The sequence below is a fragment of the Paramacrobiotus metropolitanus genome, unplaced genomic scaffold (assembly GCF_019649055.1).
Source record: "Paramacrobiotus metropolitanus isolate TYO unplaced genomic scaffold, Prichtersi_v1.0 Parri_scaffold0000006, whole genome shotgun sequence".
Lineage (NCBI taxonomy): Eukaryota > Metazoa > Tardigrada > Eutardigrada > Parachela > Macrobiotidae > Paramacrobiotus > Paramacrobiotus metropolitanus.
In genome coordinates this window covers 3,058,902-3,076,307 of record NW_026570226.1, presented here as the reverse complement: position 1 = coordinate 3,076,307, position 17,406 = coordinate 3,058,902, and the positions used below count along the sequence as shown (strand labels likewise).

Genomic DNA, 17,406 nt, shown 5'->3' with positions numbered 1-17,406 from the left:
AAAAATGCAGTTCAAGTTCTAAATGCTAGGGTCCAAAAACACTTCCACACAAGTAATGCTACTTATTTTTTTTTGTTGATATGGAGTAATATGCAATCCCTTGGTTATCATGCCGTTATACTGTACATTTTAGTTGGCGAAAGGGATTTACCAGTTCTCTTGTTTACTGAGCCTGTTGAAGATTAATCACATCTTGCCTAAAGGGAAGCCTGCTTGTCTTTACCTTTGGTGACTATGCCTCATCTAGCAGTTTGATCCGTATCCCCAGGCCTATCCTGCTTAGTTCAGTACCCTGTGTACAGAGTTAACCGGTTGCGCATCCTGCATTTCAGTTACAGCTGAACGAGTGCTTTAATAATTTTTAAACCGTGTTTTGATCCAACACAACGATATGATGGATGCGATGTTTAGTTACTAGAACAGGTTTTTGTGGCGAATCTGGCGATTTTCCATCTGACTCTCTGTTACCAGTCAAAAGTCTAAAGAATTGCCCAAGCGATATTAAGGCACCCCACTTGCAGGAAGCGATCAGTGATGTTCAGTTATTTCCAGCACCGTCATTTGGAATTTACGGATGTAGCCTGCAGCTTTCCAAAAATATACCGGCAGTTCATCGTTGTTCATCGCATCACACTGATCACAGATATTTAACACAGCTAACTGCAATCACATTCTACACTAATTGTCATGAATACCCCTAAACACGATGTTTACACTTTTCAAACTAATGCCGCATCGCAAAAGTGATTCTCTTCTTGGCACTAGCAAGTAGCATTCTGCATTTGTAAGCCCAGCAATGCATCTTTGGCGTCAACGCGTCCTAGCATTTGCGCTGCTTTTGGCTGCTGCCCGTGTCACTGCGCTGAATTATGTGATTTTCGCACCAAATAGCATTCGGTCCAATAGTACATTTCCCGTATCGATTCTCGTGCACAACGCCACTTCGGGTGTGCAGATGGATGTGGCGCTGATTGGAAAACCATTCTCTTCGTACTCTAATAATTACGACAACCCTTTTGTCACGCTCGAATATGTGGAGCAAAGCGATAAAGATATTTCGGTGTTCAGGAGGTCGATTGTTATCCAGGCTGGTAAACTGACTGTGCTGCAAATCGATGTATGTAGAACAGTTCTGTTTTAACAGAAAACAAACCTCGATGAAAAAACTTTGTTATTATCGAGTTTTCAACGCTATCATCGTGACAATGATCCCGCATTTATTAACTGGGTTTCCCACAATTAAATGCGTCTAGTCAAGCAAAATATTTAATATTTTCGTCACAAGTTCTTCTGCAGGTCGGCAACCTTGCGAGTCTAACAAGCGGAACAGCGGCACTCGTTGTTAATGGATCAGACTCGTCGGATTCGTTCCGTACCAGTTATGGACCGTTGACCATAAACACGACTACGGCAACGGAAACCGAAAACCCGGAAGACACCGGTGAAACGCTTGTGTTCATACAGACCGATCAGCCGGTATACCGACCGAAAGACACCGTGCGCTTCCGCGTCGTGTCAGTGAAAAGAGTGGAACACAAACTGCACCCTGTTTTTGTTCCGTTTCATGTCCAGATTTTGGTGAGCCATTTTTTTCACCTGTGCGCCTCGCATAATAGAGATTTTTCCAATTTTTGTAGGATCACAAGTGCAATGTTGTGCAGCAGTTCAGCAACGCTAACGACACGCAAGGTTGACCGAACACTGTGCGCACGCTGCTGTTTGTATGCATGTTTTAACGGTGGACTTTGCTTGGTTTGGTTCCAGTGGTCGGATATTTCTCGGGAGAAGTGCCGTTATCCGCATATCTGCAGAACGCAGGTTGGTGGATTCGCGTGGTGGGCCGTTCCACGGATGCCGACAACTACAGTCTCAAAAATCCAGTACGTCTCTAACTCAAAAGGAGAAGTTATCTTATAATGCAGATTAAAAGCTGCATGGCTTCGCGATATTTATTTAGGCAGTCGAATCGATAACCGAAAGACCAAGAAAATGGCCCAAACCAATCAGCACAGTGTGTGTGTATGCACCTCTTTAGACAGTGTGTATGTTGTTCCATTTTGTAATTTGTGCGTTTTCAAACAGAATAAGATATCTTAGAAACGTAAAGTTTCTCCGGTTAACGTTTTTATATCGCACGCTTTATTCAGGCCAGAGACCATATTTCCGATTTTTACTGCCACGACAGCGACAAAACCTGCGATCCGGTTTTAGCCATGAAAGACTTCATGATCCTGAATGATCGTATGTGTAATGATTAACTTCACTTAACTAACTGTTGTCGTAATTCATACTTTCCTCACAGCTGAACCAAGATTTTCTGTCCGAATTGTGACACCGAAGACATACTATGTCCCATCAATAGACGGGGAATTCGGTTTCCAAGTCTTTGCAGAGTAGGTTTCAATCACTAATACGCCAACTGCGATTTTTGCTGCAAAGATCGGATTATTTAATTAGGTACACTCCTGGAGAAACCGTCATGGGAACATTCGACGTAACGGTGATTAGACCGCGATCCAAAGACGGCGTCTACAGTACTGTATGGAATCAGACTATTTCTGCGGTAAGAAAGCAATTTAGAAAAAGAACTGGACGTCTGTTTATGTCGACAACCAAATGCTGTATTGCAGGAACAATCCTGGTCGGTTTCCTTGCCGGCACAAATCGTGATAAACGGCACAGAAGAGTTCCAGCCTAAAATACTTATCCAAGTTAGTTTCACCGAGGCAGCTACAGGTCAACAAGAGACAGCTAACGCTGTTGTTGCTCTACAAACCGAAGCGTATGTGGTCAAGATCAACACCGAAACGAAGACCTTTAAGCCGGGATATCCGTATACGCTGACGGCTATGATCACCGACTGGGACGGTCGTCCGCCACTTCCCAGTACCAAGAAAGCGCAAGTGGATATATTTTATTACGTTTATGATTCCCTTGGCCAGTCGAAAGCGGTTTCGTTCAGCGGCGCCGTGAACTGCGTGGGTCATAACTTTCCGTCTTCATATGACGGTGGCAGTTACGGCGGTGGCGGTGGCGGTTACGGTGGTGGCGGTTACAACGGTTGTAACGCTCTTCCCGATACCCGATTCATGGAAGTGCACGTTGATGGATCAATCGACGTCAGCGTTCCGACTCCGAAGGATGCCAGTGAGATCGTAATCACCGCTGTGTATGATGGGAAATTCGATGTTATTAGTGTCCTGGCCAAGCAGTCTCCCAGCGGAAGTTTTTAGAATCAGTCAGACCTGGAAGGAATTGCTCGCCGGGAAAAGGAGAAGGGCAGGATTTAGTATCAAGACCACGACGCGAACTAGGGAACCTATCCATTTGGTGGTACGCTTTTAAAGCGAATTAGCTGCTGCAATCCAATTAAACTTTAAGATGATTTTTAGGTACTGTCCAGTTCAAATTCGAGTTTTGTGTGGACCGATTCAGTCTTGACAGGCGGTCGTTACGTGACAGCATTTATACCTATTGCGGAAGCAATGGGTTCCGCGGGACGCCTTATCGCATATTATATAGCAAGCGATGGTGAACTTGTTGGGAACATAATGGCGCTGTCCGTTGCCGATCCACAAGTATGCCTGTTGCAATCTCTGAGTTACTGATACAACACCTTTGGAACGATTTTATTTTGCTGTGCGTATAGGTCAAGGTTGAGGTATATAGCAATAGCTGCCCGCGGTATGTTGAGCCACGCAAAGACTTGAGCGTTTACGCCAGCACAGATCCGTCGGCATTTGTGGCGTTTCTTGCGATGGACGACAACCTGACGCGTTTGCGGTTATCCCACGATATAACGTTTGATATTGTGAGTATATTACTACAGTAACAATCACACGTAAATTTTGTAGAACATAGACATTTCAGATGATTACTTTGACGAAATAATTTTCAGCTAAAGGCCACAAAAAAACCGTCACAGCCAAGACTCAACTACACGCCGTATAACGCAATGCTGTCTGTCGAGGACTACTTTACGGTACAATCGTCTTTTCCATAATAAAGAACCCTTTCCAGGCATAAATATTTCACGCCTACTCACTTGTCAGCTAAATTTGCCTGCAGAAGCCAGTCGATTTCGGTCCGGTACAGCAGTTTCTTCTAACCAATACCACACTACCATCAGCGGTGCATCGATTGGGGTCATTTTATTGGTTACCCAAACAGCGATACCGGCTCGAATGACGAGGGCGGCTCCTCAGCATCCAAGCGATATTCGCCAGTGTCGTACGCCAATGACGGTTACTTTGGCGATGATCCCGAGCGCATATTTGGATCTAACTATGATGTGAGATTTCAAAAAGCTCGTCCCGACAGCCACCGTTACCAGCAGAGCGTCTTGTTTGAAACCGCAACGGCAGAGTAAGCTTTCTTTTCTACCACAGTTTCTAATTATTTTTATTATTATTATTACGGCACAAGAGCAGACAACCCCCGAAGCTTCAAGTCTAGTCGAACCAGGAAACAATTATGCGCTAACATAAAAACTTAAGACAGATCAGTAGATTTGGATAGAAATTTAAAACAGGTACAGAACTGGCATCCAAAACTTTAGGGTAACAAGCAAGAATTTTATCAAGAAGACTATGCGATTACATTGATGAAAAATAACTGTCGTTTGTAGTGACAATGGCTATGTTTCTTTGGAGCGAAAATTTCCCGACGCCGTGACATCATGGTACATGTTCGCGTTTAGCATAAGCAACATCAGCGGACTAAAAGCATTTCCGTAACCAGTTAGAGTACGTTACGTTCTGCTAAAACTGTCAAAGTTGTCACGTGTGTTTCTGATGTAGTTAAAGATGTTCCGGCCGTTTTTCGTCATGTTGAACCTGCCGTTCAGCGTGGTCCGCTTGGAGAACCTCACTGCGGAAGCGGTCATCTTCAATTACAAATCGCGGTTATTTCACAGAATGTCACCGTTGTCCTGGCGATTCGACAACCCGACAACAACACCGTGAACTAAACAAGAAAAGTGCTGTCCATGCCGAACGAACCGATGATCGTGCCGTTTACCATCATTCCTGAACAAATCGGTGAGCTGGTTCTTCAGGTCACCGCTCAGTCCGAGAGAGCATCTGATCGAGTAGAGAAGCGTCTGATCGTCAAGCGGGAAGGTGTCACACAGTTTCACTCTCAAAACCGTTCTAATCGATCTGCGCAACGCGACCACGTTTGATACGGTTCTGTCGCTGCCGGTTGATCCACCTGGGAAGGTCGTCGGATCCGATAAAGTAACGATAAACGTTGTTGGTGACATTCTCGGTGTGGCGATGCGCAATCTGGACAAACTCATCCAACTGCCGCTCGGGTGCGGTGAAAATAATTTGGCACTGATGGCGCCCAGTGTGACAGTGTGGAAATATCTGCAAAAGGTCGGTAAACTATCCACTTTGAAACGCGAAGAGTTGACGAAAAATATTCGGATGGGGCACCAACGAGCTCTGATCTATCAGCATCCGGATTCTTCCTTCGGCGCCTGGGCCAGAACGCAGCCAAACGGCTCATTCTATGCCTGGTCAGCTTCCGATGAAAACGGCTCGACATGGCTAACGGCGCATCTTGCCAGAGTTTTTGCGGAGGCGTCCGCATTGGTTCCTGATGTCGATGAAACGGTGATGCACAAGATGGTCGCTGACCTTATTGGTCAGCAGAGAGACGATGGCTCTTTCGAGGAGACCGCACAAATTTTAGATAAACGCGTTCAGGATGGAGAGTTTAAAGATGTCTCGTTGACGGGATTATGTGTTCTCGCGTTCTTACAGTATAACAGTACAGGGAAAGCTAACTTGGACAACCTGGACGAAGCCATGCGAAAAGCCGTTACGTATCTAGAATCGCAGCTGGATAAGTTGGGAAACGATTCGTTTGCGTTGGTACTGGCAGCGTATGCATTGGCTAAGGCGAACAGTCCGAGGAAGCTGGATGCACTGGCTCTGCTGAGTGAACACATGGTGGCAGAGACTTCGACCATTAACTGGACAACCGGAAGCAGTGGAGATCTGGATGCGGGAACAACTGAAGCAAAAGATGTGGAAGCTTCATCGTACGCTCTGCTGGCATTCATCGCCAATGGAAAGCTCAATACCGCGGCGAAAATTGCGGCTTGGTTGGTATCACAACAAAATGCACAGGGCGGATTTACCACCACGGCGGTGAGTTTGGCTAGCACGTTCCTTAAAAAATGTTGACCTTTGGATGACCTTACCGATTTTCAGGATACCGTGGTGGCGCTGCAAGCTTTAGCGGAGTTTGCGGTAACAGTCACTACTAAATCATCGGTGTAGATCGATATCAGCGGTGGACCCAAGCAAAGCGGTTTCGCGATTACGCCGGAAACAGCACTTGACATACAACCTGCTTTGTTTGCGATTAAACCAGGGAGTATTAAGATTCAAGCCAGAGGAAGCGGAATCGCGGTTGCTTCACTCAGCTGGATTTACAATCTTATTCAGCCCAAAGAGGTTGTTGCGTTTGACCTTACTGCCACCTACAGTATTGTTTCGGGAAAGGAACTTAGCCTGGACATTTGTGCAACGTAGGCAAATATTGCTGGAAAGGATAAATCACCTTATAAATTTGTTCAAAATTCTCGACTACAGGTATCTGTTGGGTGATGCCAGCAGTATGGCGGCGTCGAGATCGACACGCTATCCGGTTATCAGTTTGATGCACGAGAAGTTTATGAGCTTCCGAAAACCGTAGAGCAGCTGCGTAAGGCTGAGCTGAAAAACAAGGACAGCAAGCTGAATTGGTACTTCGACGAGGTAAATAACGCTTGCGTTTTTGACCACGTCATTATCACATAACAAAAGGTCAATAAGCGCGTGCAAGATGAATGGGGTGTTTTTTACTTGAAGATAACCATGCCAGGCAAGTGCTTCCGCCTGACAATGTACCGAATTCACAAAGTGGACAACCTCCAGAATCAGGCCGTTGGGGTGTATGATTATTACAACCCAAAAGATTGACGTAAAGTTTATTATGCCGCGCCATCGTACGACGCTTTAGACTGAAACTGTCATAACTTCATTGTTCTAAAGTTCATTGTATGGTAAAAAAAAGCATAACTTAAATTTCGCATTACTGACGCAAACCATTATACTGGGTTATGCTTTAGCCAAGCTAACTGTTACAATACGTCATACTGATAGGTATTTGGGACACAAACATAAAATTAATATGCAAACCAAGAAAAGCACTTTTGTCGGCGCCATAATCACCTCACTCTATGCAGACAGTGCGGTGCGCATTGAAGCGTGACAAAGATATGCAGAACTGGCATATCCCGTCCAGGATAACCAAAATAAAGAAACTACTCCTAAGTAGTTTCTTTTCTAAATAGCCAAATCAAAAAAATAAATGGCTTGTTTACTCATACAACATCACGTATGTGCACGCACTAAGCGCGTAGCGTGCGTGCTCTTCTAAAACTAATTTTATGCTTTAATTACTTTTGTGTTGAAGTTTTCTGTTTTCGTAACAATTCTGCTTGCCTCACAATAGTATTGATTCAGGTTACCCGCCAGCCGCTAATACGGACGAAGGCCTTGTCAAGAGCCAGTCGCAATCAAGTCGTTTTGTCTGCTGTTTTTCTCTTCCCCCAATCGTTATTCCTATTTTCACTCATTCGTTCTGCATAGATGCCTGTTCATGTGCCATTAGACGCAGCAAGACGGCCAGTGACACCGTGGCAGGAGTTCATTCAGCACATAATCTGTTGTTTTTTCAAAATTTTAATGCCGACCGTATCTGGAGTTTCGCCAATCTCTTTGAAAGATTTTTTTTTGTTTTTACTGTCTGCTGTTTTCCATCTCAAACGATGCCAGTTACAATTAAAAGCCATTCAAGGTCATATAAACTGCCGCTCTGCGATTTACGTTCTCAAATCGCAAGTATATTCCGTCAAAACATCCGGCACATGTGTCGTTAATACATGTTTCATCCGCATTTATAATAAAGGCACTAAATCGTTCTAAAATCCCACATTGTACATTGCACTTAGTCTAGCACTAACATATTTCTACTGGATCTAAGCGGGAGGGAAATCCGGTGGGCTAGCTACATAATCTGCAAGGGACCGCTGCCGGCTGCAACGTTTCTAAAACGTTGTTTATAAAACGGTTATAAAATAATTGCCAGTTCAATACGTACTTTTTTTTCTGCTTAGTCCACAGTCCATCCGCGAAAACTTTACATTTTTGTATCTTTTTCTTTCCGTAACCGCAATAGGAAAATCAGATTTGTTTTTAAGATTTTACAATTATGGAACACAAATATAAATATGCCAACTAAGATAAGTACTTCTCTTCACCTGTGACGTCACAGCCTAAGTTGTGTCACACGGAGGCACCCAATAAACACTAGCCTATCTTGCAGGACCAAGCTTTTAACTTTGGGAGCCCCTTAAGATCAAAATAATTTATTTATCACGTTTTCCTTCTGCAAAGCAAAAAAAAACCACAAATGTTTCAAAATATTGCAATGATCACGTCTTAATTATGAAATTCAAAGCAAGGTAAGGCTGCATGTTATTATGTACAGAGCTGGAGCCGCTGCTTTCGGTTGTTTGCGAGGCTTCAAAGGCGGTATTTTTTTCACGGAACAGAAACTCCCAGCTGTTTGTACCATCATCCTTTTTATACTTAATAGGATAATAATGGGGTATGCGAGGTGTGGTGTAAGAATGTGAATGGGTTGGCATTTCGCTGAGTGAAAGTTTGTGGTTTACTTCCCCACCGGTGGCGCCGACAGAAAAATAGTAACCAACGGGATCGTTGATAGTATGTGGAAGCTGAGCGTTACCAGCTCCGATGGCCGTGCGTCCGCGTAAATCGGGCGTGCGAATGTTGGCTGCATTAACGCCTCTCAGAACACGACACAAGTTTTGGTAAATGCTGCAGTTGACCGCTGCCCCGTCACAAAGAAGCCAGCCCACTGGGATTTCCACTCCGTAGAACATCTGAATCGATCCAGGCGGAATATCGCTCGTTGCTGTGTTGTTAGATGATTGTGATGTGTTATTTGATAACTGCGTGTTATTACATGACAGTTCAGTGTTATTGCTGAATTGTGCTGTGTTGTTAGATGGTGACTGCACCAAGAGGTTGATTCGACTGGTAAGTTGTGCCGCCGACCGTGCCACACGCACCTGGACGCTGGTCACCGTGGCGGAGTTCTGGAGGCGGGCGATGTTGGTGCGGACTAGTTGCATCGGCTTAACGATGAAACGTTCCCCGCTCCATTGGCTCTTGCCGCTAGCTTCGGTCATGGTAGCTATGAACTGCTCTTGTTCGTAATCACTGGCGAACGAACTGGAGTCATTGAAAGCCATTTGCATGGATGCCTGTACACTGACGCCCAGAACGCCAAGGGTCGTACTCCCGCCACCGCTGGAACTGCTGGTTTGACTTTGAGCTAGCACCTCCTTCATCCTGTCTTTCCTTTCGTCATCGGACTTCTCATAGAATTCGTTCAGCGTGCTGGTCACACGGTCGGGTCGGGTGTTTTCGTCTTTCCAGAAAACAGAGTCCCACATTTGCGCCTAAAACGATCATATTCTTAGCAGGTTTACGCAGAATGGCTTTTCGATAGCCTTCAATATCACCGACTGAGCAGACGTTGAAGGTAATGGATCATATGTTGGTTCTTTGAATTTCTTTAAGTGCCTTAAACCTCGAACCACTGATTCGGACAATCTATTTACCGGTGGTACCATCTGAACATTTTGAGGGCATGACAACTTCGAAGTGACAACTGCTAACAGCATAACCCCAAAGCGACGAATATGTACTATATAATATGACTTTGGTGTGAAACTGTGAATTGCTGACCGCAATTCAAACAACACCAAAGTCGGACGTATGGCACTGCTAAGTTTTGTGGTGTCTTTTGTGCCAATTTTCCAATTATGTTACGAATTTATTTGTACGTACGGTAAGCCGTTGTCGGCTGATTTCGCTGGAACGGTTACCTGGAAAGATGCCGATGATTCTGGTTTCATCTGCAGCAAGCTTTCCAAAATATTGGTGATGGTTATAGACTGGTCTTGCCCTATGAACTCATCATCCACCACTTCCGTCGCCATAACATTTGTGGCGATTTCCAAGGTCATCTGGGTGAGGTCATCGGCTTTCATGTACACCACACTAGTGTTGGGCACTTGCTGTTGCAGCTGACTGAATAGCCTTCCGGCTTGCACGTGCTCCGCTTTGACCTGAACAATGCGGCGTGCGGCGCGAACAGTAATTAAACTATAGGAGACCTCCAGGTCATAAACGAATAACTGTGGATTTTTCTTGACTTGCTGCGCTAAGATCTCACAGACTTCCATATTGATGCAGCTAAAGCGGAAATCAAAGGTGGACGGCTGTGCAGCATAGGACACCCAGTTGTTGACTATTTCGTAATTGCTAGGCGCGAACCCTAGACAAACCCAACAAATTACATTATATTATAACATGAAAAAAAGCAGTTCAACATAGAAATTCATTTATATATTGCACCTCCGGCTGACCTAGAGCGTCAATTCGGATTTGCTCAATCGGCAGCACGCGTATGCTTTCCTTAGGCACCCGCTGTCCCAGCCGTCTACTAACCGCTTCTCGTACAAACTCCTCATATTCCTCATCCCACATCAGAACTGTAAAGCTCATCTCCGGCCGGTCTTCTTGCAGCGTATTCAGATAGGTCTTGGCACTGGCCGGGTCAATAAACAACGCTGGTGGATAGAAGTACTGCACTGACCCCAGTAAGTTGGTGTCGTTGGCCGTTTTGTAGATGTTGATGCGGAAGCCACGATACATAGCCGACAAAAAGGCGTTAGGATTGACTAACACGTCGCCCCAGCCGGTCACAGCTTTATTGGCGGTCAGCGCAGCTGGGAAACATAATTCATGTTCGGTACAGACATACCGGTGGTAGACAACCATCCACCAAAAAGCTAGCCCACTGACTGTGGTCTGTTCAAACAGAAATCGCCGAAGCATTTTGGTGGGTTCGCTTTTAAGGACCAGTTTACAATTTACACTCACTTTACAGAATACAAATAGTTTTGAACTTACCTCGTGCAACACTGGATCTTATGCGAGGAGGTTCAACATCTTCCGTGCCGGTGGACCACCCAGTGATTAGGCAGGCTAAGACCGCAATATACAGCCTCGCCATTGCGATTTGTTTGTTGCTACCTAATTTTATTATTATTGTTTCAAGTACTACTACAATGTAATAACTACTACAGTTATAATAAAAAATTATCAGCCGGTAACGAGATGTCGATTCGGTACAAAATGGCAGGCATGCGGAGAGAAAGATTTTCGACAAATCTAAAGTGAGGTCTGTGTTGTCGCGGTAATGACTTTCCTGTTTTGATTAAAGAGGCTTTTTATACAAAATCAACAAGCTGATCTACAAAAGAAAGGTTCGTGAAGTGTAAATAATGTTATCTACCAGCTATAGTCATAAATCAAAATGCCCTAATTCAAGTACAAAGCACATTACGGATCGCACGAAATGTATACGAGTCCAGCGGTGACCCTATCTCGGCCAGACAATACGCCGGCTAGCTCTTATCGCATTCGTCAAGGTAAACAACTACTAGTTAGCTGTATTACTAGTCAGCTGTTAGCTGCTGTCAGCTGTAGCCTGTAGTTACCTGAAACTGCAGCAATTTTACCATGGAAGCGCAGCTACTACAGAGTGTAGAATGGTCTATGCATAGCGCACGATGCCCGGCGACTATCAGTTTTGTTAGCTTGCTATGTAGGCTGTGTGCACGCATCCGGGCATTACGGTGGCCCTACTTGAATAAATACAACAGGCACTTCAGCACTGTAAACGGCGACTCAATGATATTTTTAACAATGACGAGGATAGTACTTCCGCCTTGATATCAGTGTTTTTATTTATCAACAAGATGCAGTTGTTCGCCATTATAACAGTCACAACCAAGCAAATAAATTGATGTTATAGCCTGTCTCAATGTGGACGTAATATGATGTCAGAGCCACTCAGAGGCAATTTTAGCATTTATCTCTCCCTAAGCCTTTGCAACTTTGCGGTGCTTGGTTAATAGGAAATCGTTTATTAGGCCCCAAAACTTTTCGCTTAAGACAATTAGAAACGTAGGACATTTGGTCGCAGACATTTCGCCGAAAATTCGTTTCGGCGCGGGACATTATGCTCCGAGGCGCCGCAAGACCGTTTTGACGCCGAGACATTTCGTCTTTAACACCAACAATTTAATGGGCTTATTCAAACAGTCTTGAAAACTGAATTAAAAACTAGACAACCTTAGAATCAGAAAAAAATACATATAGAAGCGCGTTCTACTGCGTTCTTAAGCAACGTTTTAGTCTTGCTGTTGCTTTTTTTAATGTTTAAAAATTTGAACTATGTATTAAGTAGTGCACCAGCGCTTGAATGTTATGTGGGAATCTATTGCCATTAAAGCGTACCAGAAACATGAAGCAGAAAAACTAAAAAAGCTCGGGAAATCTATAAAACAGAGTTAAGAAAAAGCGACTAAGAAAACCAAAAAAATCATTAGAATCATCAAGCTGTGGTTGGACACCAAAATTAAATCAACCAAACTGGGATTTATCCTGCAAGCCGCCTGCATGCTGCCGGTGCCGGTTAGCCGGATGTGCGCGTGTGTGGTGGCGCGTGCCAGCCAGACGCCGCAACAGGATGGCGCCAGTCGCGTGGATCACTGATTCCCACCATTCCTAGCTTACCTAATTCACAGCTGCTTATGCGCGGTCATGTTTGCATGTTCTTGATGAGAACTGTTACAATGGTGCATATATGGAATGTGGCGATGGCTGTTCTCGTAGGCTATTACAGCGAGCGTTTACTGTACGCTGTTTATGTTAGTCTACAAGTATGTTCGTCAGTAGTATGTGCACTGGTCCGGCAGCATCTCTGATTGGTCGAAACCGAGACTGAGGCTGAGACAGGGCCGCTAGTCTGGCTGTCTGCTCTGATTGGTCGAAACCGAGACTGAGGCTGAGACAGGGCCGCTAGTCTGGCTGCCTACTCTGCTTGCCTGACTCCACCTCCAACACCGAGACTGAGCCCGAAACAGGACCGCTAGTCTGGCTGCTTGCTCTTAAGCCGAGACTGAGACCGAGGCAGGACCGCTAGTCTGTCTGCTTGCTCTTAAACCGAGACTGAGGCCGAGACAGGACCGCTGATATGGCAGCCCACCGTGAAGATTACTTGGTCGGCGGTTACCTAACCCGTGCACCATTGAATCAGACCAATTAGACCAATTATCACAGTAATCGCATTGTTTGTTATTCAAATAACCACAGGCAAACTTCATCCAGCAGTTTTCCAATGGTACCGAAAAGTTCGCGTAAGCGTCAAATATACAAAACTAGTTTTTGAATAACGGCTTATCAAGACGACAAATGCATAGGCCATGTTGGTCAATACTCACAACCACACCAACATGAACACAGAGTTTCTTGCTGGTGAGTTGCAAGGATTGGGCTTCCTTAGCCTCTTTTTGTAGCAGCCGCGAATGCTCCAATAATAAAGTTGAATGTGAATAAAACAATTTGTTTATTGCTTAGTACCGAAAGGTAGCGTTCTGAAATCGGGAAGCAACATACGCTTGTCATAAACCATTCTTAACTTCTTAAACAAACAAACAGTATTAATTTCTTGTGTTTTGCCGTTCCGCTTGATGAATTCAGGATAAATGATTTGAACATGGGATTCTGTCCCGTCCAACAGACGCTTCAGTTTGTCGAAGTCCAAGGTCTGTCCAGTACGGTCGAAGGACTTGGTGACTTCATTAAAATCCAAAATATCCTCTGTGTACCCGTTTTGTGTAAGGCCTTTCGCCTAAGAACAATAAATATTATAGATACTGTACATACATATTTACTGCACGTCTACGTACCTTTAATTCGATCCGACCAGTGTCAGTCTCGTAGCTGTAAACCTTTGGGCCGCACGACACAAACTTCACAATGTGGCTCTCACCCGCCTGTAACTGGTTGTCCCAGTCGCCCAGGATGCTGCCCGTCTCCGGCACCCAGTCTCCGGGGCGGGTGAGAAAGACGACTGAATCAGTATCATAGTACATGAGGCGATCGCCCAGCTTTTCCATCATATCCAGTAGGATTAGGCGAGCATTGGCGGTGGTGAACGCGGCCAGGGCAACGTTTGTAGCGTTACTACCCTCGTTGTAGTCTTCTCCCTTAGAATATGTCACCATGAGATAGTCCTCGTTGATGGCAAAGACATCATGAATTTCAACGGCCTTGGAACGGATCATGTCCAAATAATCCTTGGTTTTGTAGACGAACTTGGTCATAGTCATATCATCTCGCTGTCCCTGCTTGCCCCACAGGTAGTTAAGACAGTTTTTGGCCACGTTACGTCGGCCGGCATCGTAGAACATAGCGGCTGGGTCGAGATCGATTCCTTCACGTTCCTTGACCTGACGAAAGTATTCATCCTTTTGCAGCTGTGTCTTACACCAGCTTGGCCATCCGCTAGCCTCCATCTTTATTTTCAGGAACTTGTTAATGTACCCAGCATAAACGCCAGCCTCCACGGTTTCCCAGTGCCATACCTCATACACTTCTTGCACGGTGTGTCCTCTGGTGATGGCGTGGTGGAGCTCCGGGGTTGTCCACACCCCCTCGAGGCAGCGGTCGGCATCGCTGTGCTTGCAGAATTCATTGTTCTTAATATCCGCACACGTTCGGCAAAGCGTGAATACCAACTTTTTGTTTATCGTGGCTGGAAGAACAGGGTACAAGCACTGTGCTGGTGGTAACACTTTGCAGGATATCAGTCCGTAATAGTCTTTGACATCCGCAAAGTCCGACAGGATGATTTTTGGCTGTCCAATGGGATAAGTCTTTGTCTTGTTGACAAAAGGGTACAGGCTGACGACGTCGAAATGCATAATCATTTCTCCTGGTCTTACTGCGTAGTACAAGCGACTGGCATTGGTACGACCGCCTTTGGAGGCGTCCCGCGGATTTAGTGGTTCCCGCAGTCTTTGTCCAGAGAGAAAATCAGCGGTATCCGTTTCTTGGCGCTCTTTTATCCATTCACACTCCCACTTTGTAACTACTTCATACTTCTCATCCTCTAGGTAACGTACACGATCCAGGTATTCCTCGTACACTTCGCTCATCTTTTTACGAGAGAAAGGAGACCGATCATCTTGTTCAGTGCATTCGGGGTGCCCGTGGAATACACAGCCGTTGTACTCGTAAACTGTACGAGTACTAGCATCAAAACCATCCACAAAGTACGGTCCGATGTGGACTTCCTTGCCGTTTCGTCCGTGCTGAATGCGCCCACCAAGGTCTCGATTCAGCAACTCCATCCATTGCGTGGCTTGAACGCTGGTGCGTCGGTTGCGGTGGGGGCCATGATCTGACAACACAGCTAACTTTTCAGGTTCCAGATGGAACGTGCGGTAATACTTATTGCAGGCGGATGACATAGTGATACTGTCCAGCGGGTTCAGATTAGTGAGAGCGATGAAATCCTCTACAAACTTGAGGGCACAGCATCGGAGAACGGTGACGTCATTCGAGCAGTACGACATGATTTCTGCACGAAAGTCGAACTGTCCCCCCGCAGCGGCTTTAGTTTCGGCATGCCACTTTAGGAAATCTTCTTTATCGTTCTTCTTTAGACCGTCAAAAACGTACATTTCCGGTTCAGGCCACGGCAGCACTTTATCCCAGTTCTCAGGTCGATTAAAGTGATGCGGAAAATCACCCTTCTTTACTTCCACCTCCAGACCAACTGCTTTGGGCAAACTGCTGAGTTTCATAGGCATAAAATTCAGTGTGTCACGGGAACACATATTTAACGAACGGTAGCGCAGCTCCAGAAGCTGGGTTTCCCTCTTGATGACTTCCACACCGCGTAGTTTATTGTCCAAAAGGTGCTTTAGGAGAAAGTGCCCGTCATATCCCCGGAAGTTATGCGCAATGATGGTATGATGGTTGTGCTGCTCTGAAAACAGCCATTCTCCAAACTTCTGTCTGACATCCTTGGTCATTGGTTGACCATCCGCCGGAAATCGGAATTCCGTACCGTCTTCGTACTGGGCCACAACACAACTTGGAGCATGTCCATTGACCGGATCATTGTACGTCTCATAATCGAAGAAAATGTATCGCTTCGGCGGCTCTGGTTTATCTGGTAAAGTCGGTAAAGGCTTTGGAAGGACTTTTATGAAACACCTATGCGTGGCTTGAGGAACCCACTCACGGCAAACTGTGCAAAACATCTCCCCACACTGGTGGTTACCATTTGGACGACGTGTCAAGTTCACAAAGCGGCGGCAGTCTTTACAGTAAAACATCTGGGAACAATAGGTTTTTCCGTTACGGCGAACAGCTTTGTGGATGGTGAAGCATTCCTGGTTGTTGAACGTACGGCGGCAGTCGCCACAGCGAACAACCACCCCTTTCACACATTCACTAACTGATCGATAACAAAAGCGACAGTTCCCACCGCATCGATGCTGCTCCTTGTGACTGTACGGCTTGTCACACTCTGAGCAGAAGTATGACGAGTTGAAAATACCGGTCGCCGTAGTCACGCTGTCAAAGTGATTCTTCTCCAACAAGACAAAGATTTCCTTCATATCCTTTGTTTTCTTTTCCGGCACACGGGCGATAATGGTATTGCCGTGATCCGCCGAAATAACTTTAACCTGGAATTCGAAAAGCATTCTTCCTGGATGGCACTCAGGTCGTTAAGGTTGTAGCACCGTCCCAACGGTAAATCAGACAGCTGGATAATTTCTCGGGCATGGCCTGTCAGCTTGTTAATTCCTTTCTCACTGTAGAGGTGCTTCCACTGGCTTTTGTACGTTCCTTGAACATCATGCGTCAAGCGGTACTTGCCCAAGTACAGCGCTGCTGGTAGACAATAGTTATTGTGCACACGGACAGTAACAATGGACGTGCTGAAACGTTTGGCGTCGCGCGCTACGTGACGATGTAAAAACCTCCACCACTCGGCATAATAGTGCGAAAAATCCGGATTGAAAAGGTATCGTCCAGCACCATCCGCCCGGAGTTGGCCTTGGTACATACAGCAACAAGGTCGTCGACACTGAAGTCTGACAATTTCCGCATAGACAAGTAAATTGGGAATTCCAGCGACGCACAGCTAATGGAAATGGTAACACGGTCAGATGGTTGAAACTGAGCCACGCAGAGATTCAATATGGATTCCAGCAGTAAAGGCAGAAGCAAGACTGTTTCTTCCTGAGAATAAATACGCGGCAGGGCGGCGATTTCCACACGGTACTCGTACTCGGTGCTGTTGAATTTCTTGAACTGACGCTCTTTGTTTTTAGTCAGGCTGAAGAGTGCTGAGAAATCCGGAATATCACTAATTTCTTCAAGC

At 45.5% G+C, this 17,406-nt stretch overlaps 4 protein-coding genes across 5 annotated transcripts; 2 read left to right on the top strand and 2 right to left on the bottom strand.

The window, feature by feature from the left end:
- The first annotated feature begins 695 nt into the window (after positions 1-695).
- Positions 696-7,932, top strand: LOC129581651 (uncharacterized). The gene is made up of 18 exons (XM_055472854.1): positions 696-1,117; positions 1,297-1,578; positions 1,638-1,689; positions 1,765-1,880; positions 2,148-2,241; positions 2,303-2,393; positions 2,458-2,563; positions 2,631-3,333; positions 3,393-3,578; positions 3,650-3,811; positions 3,899-3,982; positions 4,069-4,365; positions 4,628-4,681; positions 4,800-6,158; positions 6,222-6,541; positions 6,606-6,770; positions 6,864-7,000; positions 7,521-7,932. Exons 1-8 carry the CDS (start codon positions 797-799, stop codon positions 3,231-3,233), a joined length of 1,665 nt encoding a protein of 554 aa, XP_055328829.1. The 5' UTR covers positions 696-796; the 3' UTR covers positions 3,234-3,333; positions 3,393-3,578; positions 3,650-3,811; positions 3,899-3,982; positions 4,069-4,365; positions 4,628-4,681; positions 4,800-6,158; positions 6,222-6,541; positions 6,606-6,770; positions 6,864-7,000; positions 7,521-7,932.
- On the top strand, positions 3,552-6,974 carry LOC129581742 (CD109 antigen-like). The gene is made up of 7 exons (XM_055472961.1): positions 3,552-3,578; positions 3,650-3,811; positions 4,800-4,903; positions 5,132-6,158; positions 6,222-6,260; positions 6,630-6,770; positions 6,864-6,974. Exons 1-7 carry the CDS (start codon positions 3,552-3,554, stop codon positions 6,972-6,974), a joined length of 1,611 nt encoding a protein of 536 aa, XP_055328936.1.
- Positions 7,933-8,409: 477 nt separating the features above from the next.
- On the bottom strand, positions 8,410-11,347 carry LOC129581650 (uncharacterized). Of its 2 annotated transcripts, none has more exons than XM_055472853.1 (4): positions 11,067-11,347; positions 10,520-10,964; positions 9,977-10,428; positions 8,410-9,547 (listed from the first exon to the last, which is right to left on the bottom strand). In XM_055472853.1, exons 2-4 carry the CDS (start codon positions 10,932-10,934, stop codon positions 8,492-8,494), a joined length of 1,923 nt encoding a protein of 640 aa, XP_055328828.1. In that variant the 5' UTR covers positions 10,935-10,964; positions 11,067-11,347; the 3' UTR covers positions 8,410-8,491. The 2 variants fall into 2 exon arrangements, with proteins under 2 accessions (XP_055328828.1, XP_055328827.1); XM_055472852.1 differs by having other exon boundaries at positions 10,520-10,882.
- A 1,814-nt stretch (positions 11,348-13,161) lies between these two features.
- LOC129581741 (uncharacterized) lies at positions 13,162-16,723 on the bottom strand. Its single transcript, XM_055472960.1, has 4 exons — positions 16,576-16,723; positions 13,913-16,185; positions 13,660-13,854; positions 13,162-13,236 (listed from the first exon to the last, which is right to left on the bottom strand). The coding sequence occupies exons 1-4, from the start codon at positions 16,721-16,723 to the stop codon at positions 13,162-13,164; spliced, it is 2,691 nt and encodes an 896-aa protein (XP_055328935.1).
- Between the last annotated feature and the right edge of the window lie 683 nt (positions 16,724-17,406).

Coding starts and splice junctions, on each gene's coding strand:
- LOC129581651 (XM_055472854.1), top strand. CDS start 797: ATGCATCTTTGGCGTCAACGCGTCCTAGCATTTGCGCTGCTTTTGGCT. Junction 2,394..2,457: donor GGTTTCCAAGTCTTTGCAGA/GTAGGTTTCAAT, acceptor TTATTTAATTAG/GTACACTCCTGGAGAAACCG. Junction 2,564..2,630: donor GGAATCAGACTATTTCTGCG/GTAAGAAAGCAA, acceptor GCTGTATTGCAG/GAACAATCCTGGTCGGTTTC.
- LOC129581742 (XM_055472961.1), top strand. CDS start 3,552: ATGGCGCTGTCCGTTGCCGATCCACAA. Junction 6,159..6,221: donor GCGGATTTACCACCACGGCG/GTGAGTTTGGCT, acceptor ACCGATTTTCAG/GATACCGTGGTGGCGCTGCA. Junction 6,771..6,863: donor TGAATTGGTACTTCGACGAG/GTAAATAACGCT, acceptor TTTTACTTGAAG/ATAACCATGCCAGGCAAGTG.
- LOC129581650 (XM_055472852.1), bottom strand. CDS start 11,169: ATGGCGAGGCTGTATATTGCGGTCTTAGCCTGCCTAATCACTGGGTGG. Junction 10,883..11,066: donor AAGATCCAGTGTTGCACGAG/GTAAGTTCAAAA, acceptor TATGTTTCCCAG/CTGCGCTGACCGCCAATAAA. Junction 9,548..9,976: donor AATCATCGGCATCTTTCCAG/GTAACCGTTCCA, acceptor TGATCGTTTTAG/GCGCAAATGTGGGACTCTGT.
- LOC129581741 (XM_055472960.1), bottom strand. CDS start 16,723: ATGCTTTTCGAATTCCAGGTTAAAGTTATTTCGGCGGATCACGGCAAT. Junction 16,186..16,575: donor CAGCGTGACTACGGCGACCG/GTATTTTCAACT, acceptor CGACTTTACCAG/ATAAACCAGAGCCGCCGAAG. Junction 13,237..13,659: donor AAACACAAGAAATTAATACT/GTTTGTTTGTTT, acceptor TGCACGGGTTAG/GTAACCGCCGACCAAGTAAT.